Source organism: Onychomys torridus, chromosome 8, assembly GCF_903995425.1.
Source record: "Onychomys torridus chromosome 8, mOncTor1.1, whole genome shotgun sequence".
NCBI lineage: Eukaryota > Metazoa > Chordata > Mammalia > Rodentia > Cricetidae > Onychomys > Onychomys torridus.
Genome location: NC_050450.1, coordinates 107,875,364 through 107,890,247, shown reverse-complemented (window position 1 = coordinate 107,890,247; position 14,884 = coordinate 107,875,364). Strand labels below are relative to the sequence as shown.

The window sequence follows — 14,884 nt, the reverse complement described above, 5'->3', positions numbered from 1 at the left end:
TGGAAAGGAACAGAGAAAGCAGTATGTCACCTTACCACCATCCACCCAGAGCTGGGAGGGCTCAGCCTGGATGGGATCCAGGAACACTCTCCACCTCCCCAGGTTGAAGCCCCAGCTCTGCCCATTGTGAACACTACACCCTGGGGTGGGCAGAGGCCTGCTGTGGAGAGCTGTCTGCAGAGCAACAAGGGGTCTTTGCAGGGCCACAGGGCACAGGCAGCATTCACAGGCACAGCTTCTGAGGCGCCAGTACTCAGCTGGCGGGGCTGAATCAGCCGTGGGAGGCCACCCATCGGCCACACACAAATGCTCAGCGACGCCCCCCACGCCACCACCCTAACTCAACACACCAATTACCAACATCAGCTCTGATTAGAGCAGTGCACAGCCAGATTTACAAATACCATACTATGAATAATCCAACAGGCTCCGGATCTGTTTGCCCGACGGACCACAGTCTCCGTGCCAATATCGGCAGTTCTTAGACTCAAGAAATTAGATTTTTACTGTGAAGGCCAAATAAATGTTTTAATTACATGGCATAAAAACAGGCACACACAAACAGCGGCCAAATGAGAATCCAACCAGCAGAATACCACAAACTGTCGACAACCTACGCCAGCCAGGGAAGACCCCAGGAGGAACTTTGAAAGAAAACCTGACCAGACCACATCCTAAACCAGTGGGGAGGGTGCCATGCTGGGAGCCTGACTCTTGCTGAGGATAATAAGAATAGAAGCCGCCTGGCTTTATACCAACTCAGTCCAACCTGTGGCCCCAGTGAAGGACCAGCATGACAACTAAGAAGGACATTTAAGGACACCAGGGCCAGTGATCACAATAGGGCCTGGCTTCAGAAAACCAGGCATTGGCCTGCCCTGGGGTATGGCAGGATATCCTCACCGAGAGGTATCAAGACCCTCCCTCATTCTTAAGGAAATGAGGACTCCAATTCTAAGCTGCCACCACTCACCCTGTCACACGTGGACCTGGCTTGCTGACCCCTCACTTCAGGAGGGCTCCTAGGCCACGGGAACCTCAGATGGTAACACTTCTCAGGCAAATCTACAGGGCTGGTGGCTCTGCCTTCCCAGCCACCTCTTCATGCTAACCCCAGAGTCCTCAGAACAATGAGCATTCAGCAACCAACTAACCCCCAGGTCCCACAACCAGCAACTGGGGAGAGAAGGCAGAAGGCCCCAGCAGGGTTGGGATCGGAGGGCAGAGCCCAGTGAGAGGCAGGGAGAACACACTGTCATGACTGAAAGAGGAGGCCAGAGCAGTGTAAACGCCCCAGGCCAAACCAAGCTGTGCTATAGGGTTATAGACGCCAACAGGAGAGGAAGTGAGTGTAGTGATGTCCCTGAGCAGGACAGGAAACTGGGAGGATCTGAGCAGAGCCAAGCTAGATACACAGAAAGGCCCTGGCTGCACAGATTTTAGTCAAGGGTCAAAGAGGAAATAGAGAGGAGCCTCCCTGCTGTTCAACTCTAACTATGAAGGGAGGAAGGAGGCTCCTAGCTGAGCTGGAATCCTGTGTTCTGTACACCAGGCAGTGACTAAGGACAGCTGGCACCTAACTGAGGAAATGAGAGGCAGACACAGGGACAGGACACTGAGGTGGAACTGGATGCATATTGGGTAGGGTGTAATCCAAAGAGCACTGGGGAACCAGACAGGGACACTACATGAGCAAAATGCTGCAGTGCTGAGTCTAGGAGTAGACCTAAGAATTTGGATCTAGGAACACCCTTGAGGATCCTGGGAGGAAGAAGAGGCTTAGTCCAGATCAGTCCTCTGAACTTTATTCACATCCTAAATAGCAGGAGAATATGCCAGAAACCACCCAAGGCCAAGTAAGGCAGTCTGCTGAGGCACCTGTCATGTCTCCCTGACACAGAGGGCAGCTGTCAGGTTTCACTTCCCCAGTGCAGCTGAGCTCACCCAGGAGGAATGTGATGTGGGTAGTGAAGTGCCAGCTAGGACACCTAGGCATGGCGGCAGCCTCCACCTGCTCAAGAACAGCCAGTCAGCCAGAGACTCACTGGTACTGCTGTCTTGGCCTGAGGCAGTTGGCAGGGACATGAATGCCATTGGGCTGACACTATGGCCATAGAGAGCCAGTGTCTTTCCAGGTCTGCATAGCAACACCCACCCTGGCTGGAAAAGTGGGCCTTCTCTGAAGGAGGCTTATTTCCAGGCTCCTGGCCAATGTCACAATCTTTCTTTGGGTCACTTGACTTCCAGCTACCTTATAAGAAATCCTTTGGCTCACAAAGGGGTAAATCCATCTGGGGTGTGTGTACATACAGGTGCACACATATCTTTGTGTATGTCAGGGTCTCTCTAAGCTCAATTCTCACTGAGAACTCTGGGTTCATGCAGAAGCCATTTGGACAAGGTATGCCATGCCTGCCCCTGGCGGCAGTTCCTGCCCCACCTCATCCAGTCACTGTGAGGGAGTACAGTCCCCGCCCACCTGCTATAGACTGGCTCCCACGAGAGAACAAGTTCCTGCCTGGGACCACACCAGCAAGGCCAAAGCGCAACACTCAAGGAGAAGGGCTTACTCACTGGGGAAGGGGTTATCTTCCTTATCAACACCAAGGAGCACAAAGAGAAAAGCAGAAGCTGCAGTTTTGACCTTGTAAAAATAAACAAACAAGATTCTGAGGAAGAATCTCCTCTTCACGAAAGCCTGAAGCCAGGAATCCATGAAGAGGGCTGGGTGGTCCTCATAGGCAACTCTCTAGCCTGGGGGTAACTCAGGCCATCTCTTTCCTGCCCAAACAGAATCCTACTCAATGAACAAGCATCACACTTAACCCACCTCCCCCAAAATGTGCTGGGACTGTGAGGTGGCTCCTTGGGTAGCTTTTCTGGACCAGGAACTATATTTAGAACCACAATTCTTTTACTTATTCACCTGCTCATTCAGTATTTATAAGAGACACCTTCCACACACCACATAAAGCTCTGGAGTACCTGCAAACTCATGGGAGATTATCCTGGAGAACACATCTGTCTCAAAAGGGCTTGGAGCTTCAGGAAGACCACCAAAAGGTTATCAGAGCTCAAGTCAAGTTTAAAGTGGCTGTTCTGCCAAGACTTGCCCAGGCAGAGTGTCTGTCCTAAGGCCACTCCAGCTGGGCCTTGGAGTTCTCACTATGTAGCCCTACCCGGCCTGGAACTCTCTGCACAGTCCAGAGATCACCCTGCCTCTGCCTCTTGAGTGCTAGATTAAAGGTGTGTGCCACCACAGCCAGCTCAGGCCCAATTATGTGACTGCACCCCTTCAGCCAGGACTCAATAGAAAAGCAGGTATCTGCTTTGCAGCCCAAGGCACTACCCAGATGAGAGGGAACCTCCCAAACACCCTGTAGCTCCAATGCAGATTGACCCAGCTGATGGTTAAACGGTGCTGGTTGATGGTTACCAGTGGTAAAGTCACAGGCCACGGACACAACTACCAGAGTTAGAAAGAGCTTTATTAGAAAGAAGCCAGGCCTGGAGAGAAAGGAAAATGGCGGGAGCAGAGAGTGTGAAGAGAGGAAACACAGAAAGAGAGGGGTGGGGGTCTGCGTCCAGCTTTTTTAAGGCGGGGATTGCGTGACCACTCAGGGTTAGACCCAAGCTGTGCATGTACAGAATCCAGCAAGACTTGCATAGGATGTCATGTCCTTGGGAATAAAATCAACTCCAGGTATTCAGTGAGCACAAAGAGCTGCTGAAAGAGGGTGACTCTGAACTCTGCCTTGCTTGGTTAGAGTCAAAGAAGGTAGGAATGTTTATATATTATTAGATTTAAAAAAAAAAAAAGGCATGGGTTTCTAGAAGGAAGCAGGCCTTGGGGTGAGAAGAGGCCATGAAAGAGGGCAGGCAGGAGTCTTGGACACAGGAACAGGGTTGCCCAAGTAAGGTCACCTGCCTACACGCCTCACTTCTACACAGTGTGCCCGTCCAAGGCAGCAGGAAGTTGGCTGTGGCCAGACTACTATCCATTCTGGGCAGGAAAAAAGAAACAGAGATATCCAGAGAGAGAGAGAGAGAGAGAGAGAGAGAGAGAGAGAGAGAGAGAGAGAATGTGAATATGAGACAGAATGAATGAGAAAACTGGCACACAGGCCTCAGCCCACGGACTCCTCAGCAGGCTGTGGAAGTGCTCTGAAGCAGGTGGAATATAGGAACCTTGTATCTTTCTGTGAAGCTGGAAGAGAAGCCTGGATTGTTCCAGAAACAGAGGGCTGGAGTCCCTGCTCCTCAAGGAGCAGCGATAAGGTTCCTCCAGACCCACAAGGCCAGCTTCAGTTTCCTAGGGAGGTGGGCAGGCATCAGAAGAGATGGACAAACCCCAGTACCTTCCAGGAGCTGGAAGGGGACACAATGGGCTCCAGCGGAGTCTGAGCAAAGATGTTGCCCACCCCCACCCCCCATAACAAGGTGGTTCTAGTTTCTCAGTTCTGATAGCTCCCCTGGAGAAGCTGCCAAAATTAAGAAAGAGACTCTGTGTCTTTGGCAGGGTGCCTGGATGTGATAGGCATGGTGGCCTCCCATCAGGAAGAGCCAGAAGAAAGGGCCTTCTTCCTATCACCCAGACTCTCCCTCATCCAGCCAGAACGGGAAGTACCAGGGATGACCACCTGAGACTTCAGCAGGTTCTAAGCTGATGACAGGCACCAAAACAACACTGAGCTGCTTTCGGCTAGCCTTACACCGCATGATGATCACTCACAGGGTCCAGAGCTTCCAGTCACTCTTCTGTTGAGAGTTGGTACAGAGGTGAGCACAGCTGTCCCAAGTCACTCTCCTGTTAGAGACCTCTGACATCTGAACCTCTCCTCCCAGCTTATTTCTGGAGACTCTGAAAGCTTCTGGGTACTCTAAAACTGACCTCTCCTGCACAAAGTCCCCAGGGGGTAAGGTCCCCAAAGGTGAAAGCTACACGAGAGCGTTGCACCTAGCCTAGCCCTATGCAAAGACATCCTTGGTCAGCATGTGCTGGAGGGGCTTGGTCAACAGTCGCCAGGAAATCCAGAAGCCAGGTCTGCACCATCTGCCCTGTGTGACAGGAACTGGTCAACACCCATCATTCCAGCTGCTTAACTGTGTCTCTCCTGCCTGTGAAGAGGAATGTCCTGCTCATGCCAGCCTCCACAAAGGCACAGCTTCCCAACAAACAGCCCCCAAAATTGGCTACTCTGGTTTGGGTCACAGATTTTTTTTTTTTTTTTAATTTGTTTGTTTTTTTGAGACAGGGTTTCTCTGTGTAGCGCTGGCTGTCCTGGAACTCACTTTGTAGACCACCACCACCTGGCTGGGGCAGCCAGTGCAGGGAGAGACACATTCAAACTATTAAGCTGGCGCCAAACTCCTTTTTTGTTTTGTTTTTTGAGACACGGACTCTCTACACAGCCCTAGTTGTCCTTGAACTTGCTACATAGACCAGACTAGTCTTGAACTCACATAGATCCTCCTGTCTCTGCTTCCCTAGTATTAGGATTAAAAGCATTCACCACCATGCCTGTCTGGTTCCTGGATCCAAATTCTTAATGATATCACAATATGATACCCTGGGGATCCAGTGACATAAACTGAGGGCTGTGATTTGCTTAAATTGGAAGGAACAAGAAATACAATTAGCCTAGAAAGACAGGTCACCATGATAAAGACAGACAGCCCCCAGGATGACCCTGCCTCCACCTGTGGGGCAGATGCTGCCATGGCTGCATGGGCTGAGCCTCTAGGCCCCATTGTCTGAATCTGAACAGTCTTTAAAGAGGTCACTAAGGTGAAACAAGGTCACTAGTGAGGGCTCTATGCTAATCTGGCTGGTGTCTTTATAGAAAGAGACCATGACACAGATATAGAGGGAGGGCCATGTGAAGACACGGAGAAGCCAGGTCCATCTGCTGGCCAGGGAGAGGTCTCAGGAGAAACCACTTGCCCTACCCTCATCTCCTAGGGCTGTCTGAGGATCAATGACTTGCTTAAGTCATCAATTTGTAATATTATATTTCAGTACTGAGCTGACCAGTGCTGGGTCACTCCCATATCCAGCATGGCAGGACGGGATAGTCAGTCTTCCCATTGCTACAGATTACAGAAGAGGTCTGATCACTGCTCATCTCTGAGACCATGAAAGGCCCCTCACTGGCCAATCTAACCCATGAGTATGCTGGCTGAGGACCAGGGCCAGGCCCACTGGTGGAAGATCTACTAGTAATATCTAAGCTTGGAGACAGACTTGGAACGCTCTGGACTATCCCTCTTTCCAACAGCCTCCGATCAAGCAGTTATCACGTGCTGGCCTGACACATATTGCTACAGACAGGAATGCCCAGGGATTGGCTTGACACCTCTGCCTGAAGCACCAACAGTCCTCTGAAAAACCTTCTGTCCCATGGGATAATGGCCCTGTTACCAGTGATAAAGGGTTGGCCCAGGCACTGGGGACCTGCCTGAAACACCTATCTGAAGCCCAGCTCAGTTTCCTTTCAGCTAACAAATGTTGGTGTGCTACTTCACCCCACTGATGCTCCCCTCATAAAGCAGGTATGCATATGGAACTCCCAGAGCTGTGCCTAGGTGAGCAGCAAGAAGGCATCCAAGACAGTGCACACACAGCAAAGCTGAGGCCTCTCACAACACAGAGCCCCATGACCCAGTGGTGACACAGTATTCCAGGCCTAAGCACCTGGCCCTCTCCTGAAGTAGGGCTGACACTAAGACTACTGGTCTGACTACAGCTCAAGGCTCCCAACACCCTCTATCCTCAGCCCTACTACCCTGCTCATCAAAGCCCAAGATTCCCAGTCCCAGGTCAGGATGGTTCTACCATGGGTGAAGATGGACAACAGGCCTCACCCACCTGAGACCTTGCTCAGGATAGAGCCAGGCTCCATAAGCCTGTCAAAAAGACGAAGAGGGTTGGAGTGTACAGAGGGACCCAGGTTTGGTCCATGTCAGGCACCTCTGCCTCCAGCTCTCTTTCCCTGCAATATAAAAGCCCAGCAGCTAAGTAGCAATGCACTTACTCTGTTAGGAACAGGCTCTACCGTGGCCTGACAAGGGTCCAGTAAGACCAAGGCTTCTGTGTGTGGGACACCTTCCTCCCACATCCCATCCCATCCCAGGGTCACTGAATAGACTTGGTGTCAGATGGGAAAATTTCCATATTTCTCTGTGCCATCACCAACAGTAGTTGGGGTGTTTGTGATCACTTGACACAATCCCCTGTGGTGACTTTCCCCTGCCATGAGTGTATACTTCAGCTTACAAACCACTAAACGATTTTGAAGAAGGAGAGGAGGCCTGGCTGCTGCGGGAAACCAGAAAGTACCAGCAATAAAAATGATAGCACCTTGGAAGCTTGAAAGACAATCCCAGGGACACCCCAAAAGTATTTTATCAATATCCCTAAATGTTCAGGGGTGAGTGTTGGGGACACTCAGATGCTGACATCCCTGAGCTAAAATGCAGCTCAGAAGGATCTGATTTCAAATGCAAGTACGTTTTGGAAAAATCCTAATGTTAAAAAAACAAAACAACAACAACAACAAAAACCCCTAATATTTACACCCCATCTTTTTTTTTGAGACAGGGTCTCACTCTGTAACCTGTCTGACTTGGGACTCATTGTGTAGCCCAGACTGACCTCAAACTCACAGGAATTCTTCTGCCTTGGCCTCCCAAGAGCTGGGATTATAGGCATGAACCACTGTGTCCAGCCCCTCCACCCCCACCCCCAGCACTGTGTGAAACACTGGAGTCTAGAGCATGCTAGGAAAATGCTCTAGCTCCGAGCTTTATACTCAGCCCCAAACAATCCTAAAAGAATGGCTGCAGTGCCCATGTGGTGACCCATGCCTGGAGAGTCAAAGGCAGGAGGATCTCCATGAGTTCTAGGCCAAGCAGAACTATAGAATGAGACCTTGTCTCAAAAACACACATTTGGGGCTGGAAAGATGGCTCAGAGGTTAAGAGCTTGTGCTTAAGAGCACTTCCAGAGGTCCTGAGATCAATTCCCAGCAACTACATGGTGGCTCACAACCATTTATAATGAGATCTGGTGCCCTCTTCTGGCCAGAACAATGTATACATAATAAATGAATGAATGAATGAATGAATGAATGAATGAATGAATGAATAATAAATAAAAATAAATCTTAAAAACAAACAAAAAACAAAAAAAGTGTGCATGCACGTGCACACACACATCACTGCAGTAAATAGAAAATCAAAATTCCAAGCCAGAGGAAAGCTTTCTCACTTCCTCCAGGGACCTCTTGTATCTGGACCAGAGTTATCCTGTGTAGAACTTCTCATACCCTCTTCCACCAGAGGGACCAGGATCCAGGGCTTTCACCTCTGGCTAGGACATCAAGATTGGCTTCACCAGGCCCTGGAGTATTCATAGACCCTAGGATTATCCCTGTGTTCATGCCACAACCTAGGTCACACAGCTGGGGTTAAGTGGGGAAAGGGCCAGCAAGGCTTTCAGCTTCTGCTGCCCAAGTCCAAGGACCAGACACTGTTTTATGGCAGCCCACTCTGGAGCCTAGCGAGGGCTGGAAGACAGAGGGTAGCCCAGGATGCTGGGTGTCGGGTCCCACCTGCACTACAGCAGAGAGAAAGGGGTTCCTGTCAATGCTGGCAACAGCTCATCCACAGGATGCACCCACACAGACAAAGCATGGGCCTGCCCCAGGTTCTCAAGGTGACTCCTTGGAAACCATCAGCTAATGTCCCACCTCTTCACTCTCCATGCTGCCCTGGCTACTCTTCCCCTTTCCTACCCTCTACTTTCTCATCTCTCTGGCAAGGGACCAACCTCAAGGGACTTCAGGACCCAGCAGGACAAAGCTCTTGCTGCTAATGTTCTGACCTGCTTTGCCAGCCACACACCTGGGCCATGTCACCCCTAGGGAAACGGCACATGCTGGGCCAATGCTCCTCAGGCCAAGGTCTGAAGAGCAGTCTCTGAGTGTGGACAGATGGCAGTTCCAATGTCACCTCTTTAGAACCTAGAAATAAAAATCACTCAGACCCAACCTCTGTTGGGTTCCCATCAGAAGCTAGCCACTATTCCGGGCTCTGGGGATATATCGGAGAGATAAGTCACCTGGTCACAGGGCCAAATGGGTTCTGAGTTTTCAAGCCTGGGCTTTGGGAGTACATGGCATGTGCAGGACGGATTTATGAGCAGTTCAGACTGGCCAGGCCAGCCCCCTGGACCTGTAGTCTGAAGCCTCCTAGTATGTGTTCAGGGATGCAGCTGTGCCCCTCGACCTTCCCACCACCCCAGGCTGAAGCTCCTCAAGTCATCATGCAGCTGTACTTGCACAATTGGGCTGGGAATGACTCAGAGCAGGGGTGGCAGGGAGCTGGAGGAAGGTGCCAATGGTCCACGCCCGTCAGTAATTATTCTGGGCACAGGCAGGGATCACAACACAGCGCAGTGTAACGCTGTGTTAAGTGGGGTAAACTGATAGTTGCTCAGTTGTCCTGAGCACAGGTCTTTCAGGGAAGTACAGCTTCTCTACCTTGAGGCCTTAAGAGAGCCCCAGATCAATCAGCCCAGGAAGGCAGCATGGGAGGCCCTGGCCAGGAGCACTGGGGACTGAGATAGAGCACAGGAATCAGCTCTAGTCAGTGGCCATCAACTGTCCGCGTATTGGCACACTGACAGCCACAGGCAATGCTAGTCCAGGCTATTTTGCACAGAGGGGACTCAGGGGGTGAGCAAAGACACCGTCCCCTGCTCCTGCAGTGACATCTGGCTGTCTTGTGTAGGCTCACATTCACTCATCAGGGAGAAGATGGACTGCCTCTTGGCTTGCCTTTGGCTTGCCTCCTCATGCTCCTATTAAGAAGCTAGGTCCCCCCTGCAAGATCTTTTCCCTGTGCCAAAGGGTAGGATGCAGACCTGAGAGAGCTGGCCCTTCAGAAGCTGCAACCCAAGAACACAATAGCAGCAAGACTTCAGCTCCTAGCAGCACCCATTCACCACCCTCCTACTGACAAAAACTGGGAGCAGCATCAGCCTTCCTGTGATCTAGGGCCAGCTAGTCAGTCATTGTGTACAGTAAGCCAACCTCCCCGCAAAGACTTACACTCCAGGAAAGACCCACCACACAGCAGGAACAGGCAAGCACTCTTTCAAACCAGCCTGGACATAAAGATGACCATGCCCTAGAGCCCCAGGTGCCGCTGGAATATCATGGCCACCTCCAATAGCAACACTAACTGCATGCAACCATGAACTAGGCACTATATAAGCTAGCACTCTTGATGACCTACAGAACAAGGCCTGGGGACATGGGCTGCAGAGCTGGTCAACTCACAGGTCAGCATGACAAACCAGATGCCTTTTGTTGTCCTGGCTGATCTACAAAGGAGACAAGATCTGAACTGCCATCCCTAAAATACTGGTGGTGGACAAGGACAAGTAACACATGGAGGAAGTGCTCAAAAGATGGGCCCAGACAGGTCTGCTCAGTGAGAGCAGACCCAGCCTCCCTACTGATAGGCTGGACCCGGAAGTCCCTATCATACACGTGTGCACATAGAAAAGAACACAGCACTGTGGCCTCTCTCCTTTCAGCAGACACACACACTGCCAGTTAGTGTCCGAGAAACTCCATTTCACTGTCACACCCAGGCCACCCTTCTTCAAACACTTTGGTTTAGCAGAGAGGTATGGTCCCACACTTCCATAGTTTCCCAAAACATCCTTCCAGAGAACTGAGAGTGATGTAGGAGGAATGGTGGGGAAATCCTCCCTGCCAGACTTGACCAATCATAATACGAGTGTTCAGTTCAACTGCTCCAGGAAACTTTTGGTACATGCTACCTTCTTGGATGGCTACAGCATGGCCAGGACAGCTTTCTACCAATAGCCATAGTGTGAGGAAGATGACCAGGTAGCCACTGGGAACAATCCCAACCCATGCTGCTCCAAGGCCTGGATCCACAATACCATGAGCAACTTCTGCTGGGCTGCATACCAAAGGAGAATGGTAGCGCTGTTCTTGAAGAAGTGATTGCCACCCTCAAAGGTCAAGGGGTTACCCAGGATCCAGGGTTTCTCATGAACTATAATCTTTGAGAAACCTCTAAACTCAGCTAGGCATAGAGGTACAAGCCTATAATCCTAGCACTTGGAATGTGGAGGCAGGAGAATTAGGAGTTCAAGGTCATCTTCAGCTACAAAGTGAGGTTGAGGCAGGCCTAGCCTACCTGAAACCCTGTCTCAGAAAACCAACAACAACAAAAACCCCTATTTGAGCTGTTGAGATGGCTCAGCAGATAAGGGTGCTTTGCCACCAAGCTGACAGCCAGAGTTTAACCAAAACCCACTTAGTAGAAGAGACAGACTCTCACAAGTTATCCTCTAATCACCATATGGGAGCTGTGGCACATGCATCACACACACACACACACACACACACAATTTGGGAAAAAAATGCCAGGGATAGTGGCACACACCTTTAATCCCAGCACTGGGGAGGCAGAGGCAGGCAGATCTCTGTGAGTTTGAGGCCAACCTGCTCTACATAGTGAGTTCCAGGACAGCCAGAGCTACATAGTGAGACCCTGTCTTGAAAACAACAACAAATTAGCTGACCTGACCCTCTCTTCTCATCCCAGCAGGGTCTCATCAAGCTGCTAAAGAAGTCACTTCTGTATACTCAGAGGGACCCAAAAAGTCTGTGAGGCTTTTTTGATAAGCCTGACTTATTCTGAAGACCATGCTCACTTTTCCACCGGGGCAGTAGACCAGTCAGGCTCTAATTTCTGTTGCCTGTGCATTGTAGGGGTGGGGGTCTTCTTTGCCTAAGGCTCCCCTTCTCTGCAGGGCCCAAAGGCTTATGGATAAGCTCCTGGTGAATATCATGAAGCTGTCCTGTTTTTCTTTCCTTCATCTTTCATGAAATTCCCCGAGGACACAGCTCCCAATGGAACTGAGCCATCAGGAAAGAGGTCAAAGACTGCGTTCTTCCAGGAGGAAAATCAAAACTGTACATTTTATTCTTGAATTCTTAATCAGCAGGGCCAAGGACAAGCATTTTTCTTTGCCAAGGCAAACACCACTCAGAACTGCAGCTGAAGTGATGCAAGGGCCAAAGCAAACAGCGGAGCTGCATGGCGGGTGACACTGAGCAGAGCCACATCCCAGCCTTCCCAAGAGGTACAGCCCCTAGGAGGGAGTCAGCCACCACATGCCCCAGGAGAAGACAACATGGCAGAGTGGCTGGACCAGCCTAGAGCTGCACACTGGTGGCTCTGGCTCTCCCCTGACTGTGCCTCTGTGTGGGCTGGGTATCTCTTGGCCCACATGCCAAAGCTGCCTGGCCTGTACTATTGCCACCACACACTGTGGACTCCTTAGTGACAAAATACAACATGAACACTGAGCACAGGAGTCAAAGACTCAGCACTTAGGCCCCCAGAGGGTACAAGAGCTCCCTGCCTACAGTGCAGTTCAGTCCTTCAGACATCTGCAGCCTACCTGTGTCCAACACCTCAAAAGCTGACGAAGATCTCATGACCACACATTCACCCGGAAGAAGCGCCAACCATTGCCCCAAACAGCAAACGACCCACCCCAGCCTGCTAGCTTGCAGTCCCTGCTGGACAGCCCCAAGTGCCAAGATCCAGAGTTTTTCTGCCACTGACCGAGGTCTCTCTGACTTTGGACATCCAGATGAATTACAGCAGCATGTGGGTGAAGCCTGGAGCTATAAGTGCAGGCTGACTGCCCAGGCATGAGTTTTATTAAGGAGGACCGTGGGATTCTCCAGAGCAAAGCTACTTCTCACACCCTGCATGATTCTCGACAGGGAAGTTCCTGTTTAATGGTTTCAGTGAAGAAGCAGGAAAAATGTGCAAGTTTGGAAAGACTGTGACCATTACGTCTCTCCCATCCCCTGCAGTAAGAAGCAAACTGTAATGGAACTAATGACTAATAATTTAATAAACCTCCCTCCCCTGACAGCATGTGCTTCCACAACAAGAGGGAAGTGTACACCATGGAGTTTATGGACATGAAACATAAAAACCTGAAGGCCGCTCTGAATCCTGCTTGCCGGCAGCTCGAACATGGCTTGGGAGCTCCTTCAGCCCCTCCACCCACCTTCAGGATTCTTCCAGACCCATGTAACTACAACTTTAAAGCCTTTATTAAATGATGAATTAAAGTATAATCTGCCCCCTGGACTCCAGCTGAAACCTAAGGGCCACCCTAGAAGCTTCCATCTGCTGCCGGCAGGGGAGTGAGCACAGCTAAGAGGGTTTCACAAGCCACTGCCTAGAAAGGCACAGCCATGGTTGGTTCATACAAACAGAAACTGTTGCTCTAGAGCAGAGCACAATCTCATTCAGCCATGAACCAGCAAGTCCGTGTACAAAATCAGTGACTCTAATCAGAAGCCTTTTACTTAACCTTCAGACACAGTTTTGAAATAAAGCATAGCTTTGTAAGAGTACTGCCATGGACCGGTCAGGGCAGGGATTTCTCTCTTGAGAAAAAAAAAAAAAAAATGTCACTGGGAACTGCAGTGGGCCTGGTGCCATGAGGGAGCCCCAGACTGTGTCACTGGAGGTGGGGGGGCCAGGACTATGAGAACCCATATGAAGACACGGAATGGCCCGTCCATCTGTACCCAAGGCATAGACATAACATGACAGCAGGGAGCTTGCAGAGGGGGCTTGAAGAGGGCTCTGCAGTTCTATGAGAACTGTCATTTCACAGATGAGGATGTGAATGCGACTCTTAACACATATCAGAAGCAAAAGCCGGCGCGTCAGCCTCCTACACAATTAGTCTTCTCCCTCTGCGGTTACATAAGATGATGGATTATCTGTCCACCCATCCAACCTGCCCGCGCTCGACCTCCCACTTCGGGCCACGTCCATTAACACCCGTAAAGGAGTTGTGGAAAGGGAAAGCCTGTTGAGGAGAAAGTGCCCAGAGGCTGGCATAACAGCGCCTAGAGGAGCCGTACGGTGCCACCGCGCCAAGCAAGCGCAGGGCGACCGACCGCTGCAGTCTGCAACCCCCACGCCGCCCCCGCTCCCCGTTCCCCTCACTCCAGGGTGCAGCGGACCCGACAAGGTGGCAGAGCAGCCCAGGCCCCGCACCGCTCGGTCCCTCCGGACGCCGGGGCACACAGGCGAGCTGAGGGAGCGCGCGGGGGCTGAGCGCCGTCGGGGTGGGGGCGCCCACTCGTGCTCGGGACTGCGCGGGCCGCGGCGGGCGTAAGGACCCTGGGCGGGCGCGGCCACCTGTGACCAACCAAAGATCGGCCCACCACACCCGCAGTCCGGGAGCCGGTGCCCTGCTCGGGCCTGAAGACTCGGGCGCACTCGGGGCCGCGCTGGAAACTCACCTTGTAGACATTTTCTGTGAGCCGGTGCATCTCCTCCGAGCGTGAAAGCGACATGGTCCTGGGTCCCGGCTACACCACAGACCAGAGAAGGGGCACGGACGACGGTGAGGAAGGCGACAGCCGCAGCAACAGGAAAAGGCGCGCAGACCAGGACCACAGAGCACGGCGCCCGGCGGCCGCTGCCTTTATAGCCGCTGAAGGCCCCACCCCATAAAGACCCCGCCCCCGGGCCCCGCCCCCGCCGCGCCCGGATCACCGCCCCCGGCTGTCCGCCCCCGCCCAACCCAGCCGCTGCTAGGCAACCGCCAGGCCCGCTCCTGCGCCGTTCTTCCCATTGGTGAGTTTCGGAGGCGGGGGCGAAGGGCGGGGATAGAGGCGGGACTCGGAGGCCGGATGCGGGCAGCGATTGGCCGACCGCTGGGAGGCGGAGGCGAGGCGCGCGCTGAGGCCCTGGAGCCGCCTGAGGGGGCCGGAGCGACAGCCGGGCTGGGGGC

The 14,884-nt window shown here is 52.0% G+C and overlaps 1 protein-coding gene across 7 annotated transcripts in view; it reads right to left on the bottom strand.

Moving 5' to 3' along the window:
• Baiap2 (BAR/IMD domain containing adaptor protein 2) overlaps nucleotides 1–14,578 on the bottom strand; it is a 70,191-nt gene extending 55,613 nt beyond the window's left edge. For 5 of the 7 annotated variants that reach the window (XR_004945627.1, XM_036195626.1, XM_036195625.1 and 2 more), the window contains exon 1: nucleotides 14,391–14,577. Coding sequence is in view for 6 of the 7 variants with exons in the window: in XM_036195626.1 (XP_036051519.1) it covers nucleotides 14,391–14,444 (54 nt within the window). In the remaining variant the exon portion in view is untranslated. Of the gene's footprint in view, nucleotides 1–14,390 lie in introns of all 7 variants that reach the window. The other 2 variants (XM_036195623.1, XM_036195627.1) reach the window with 1 other exon arrangement.
• Nucleotides 14,579–14,884: the final 306 nt, after the last annotated feature.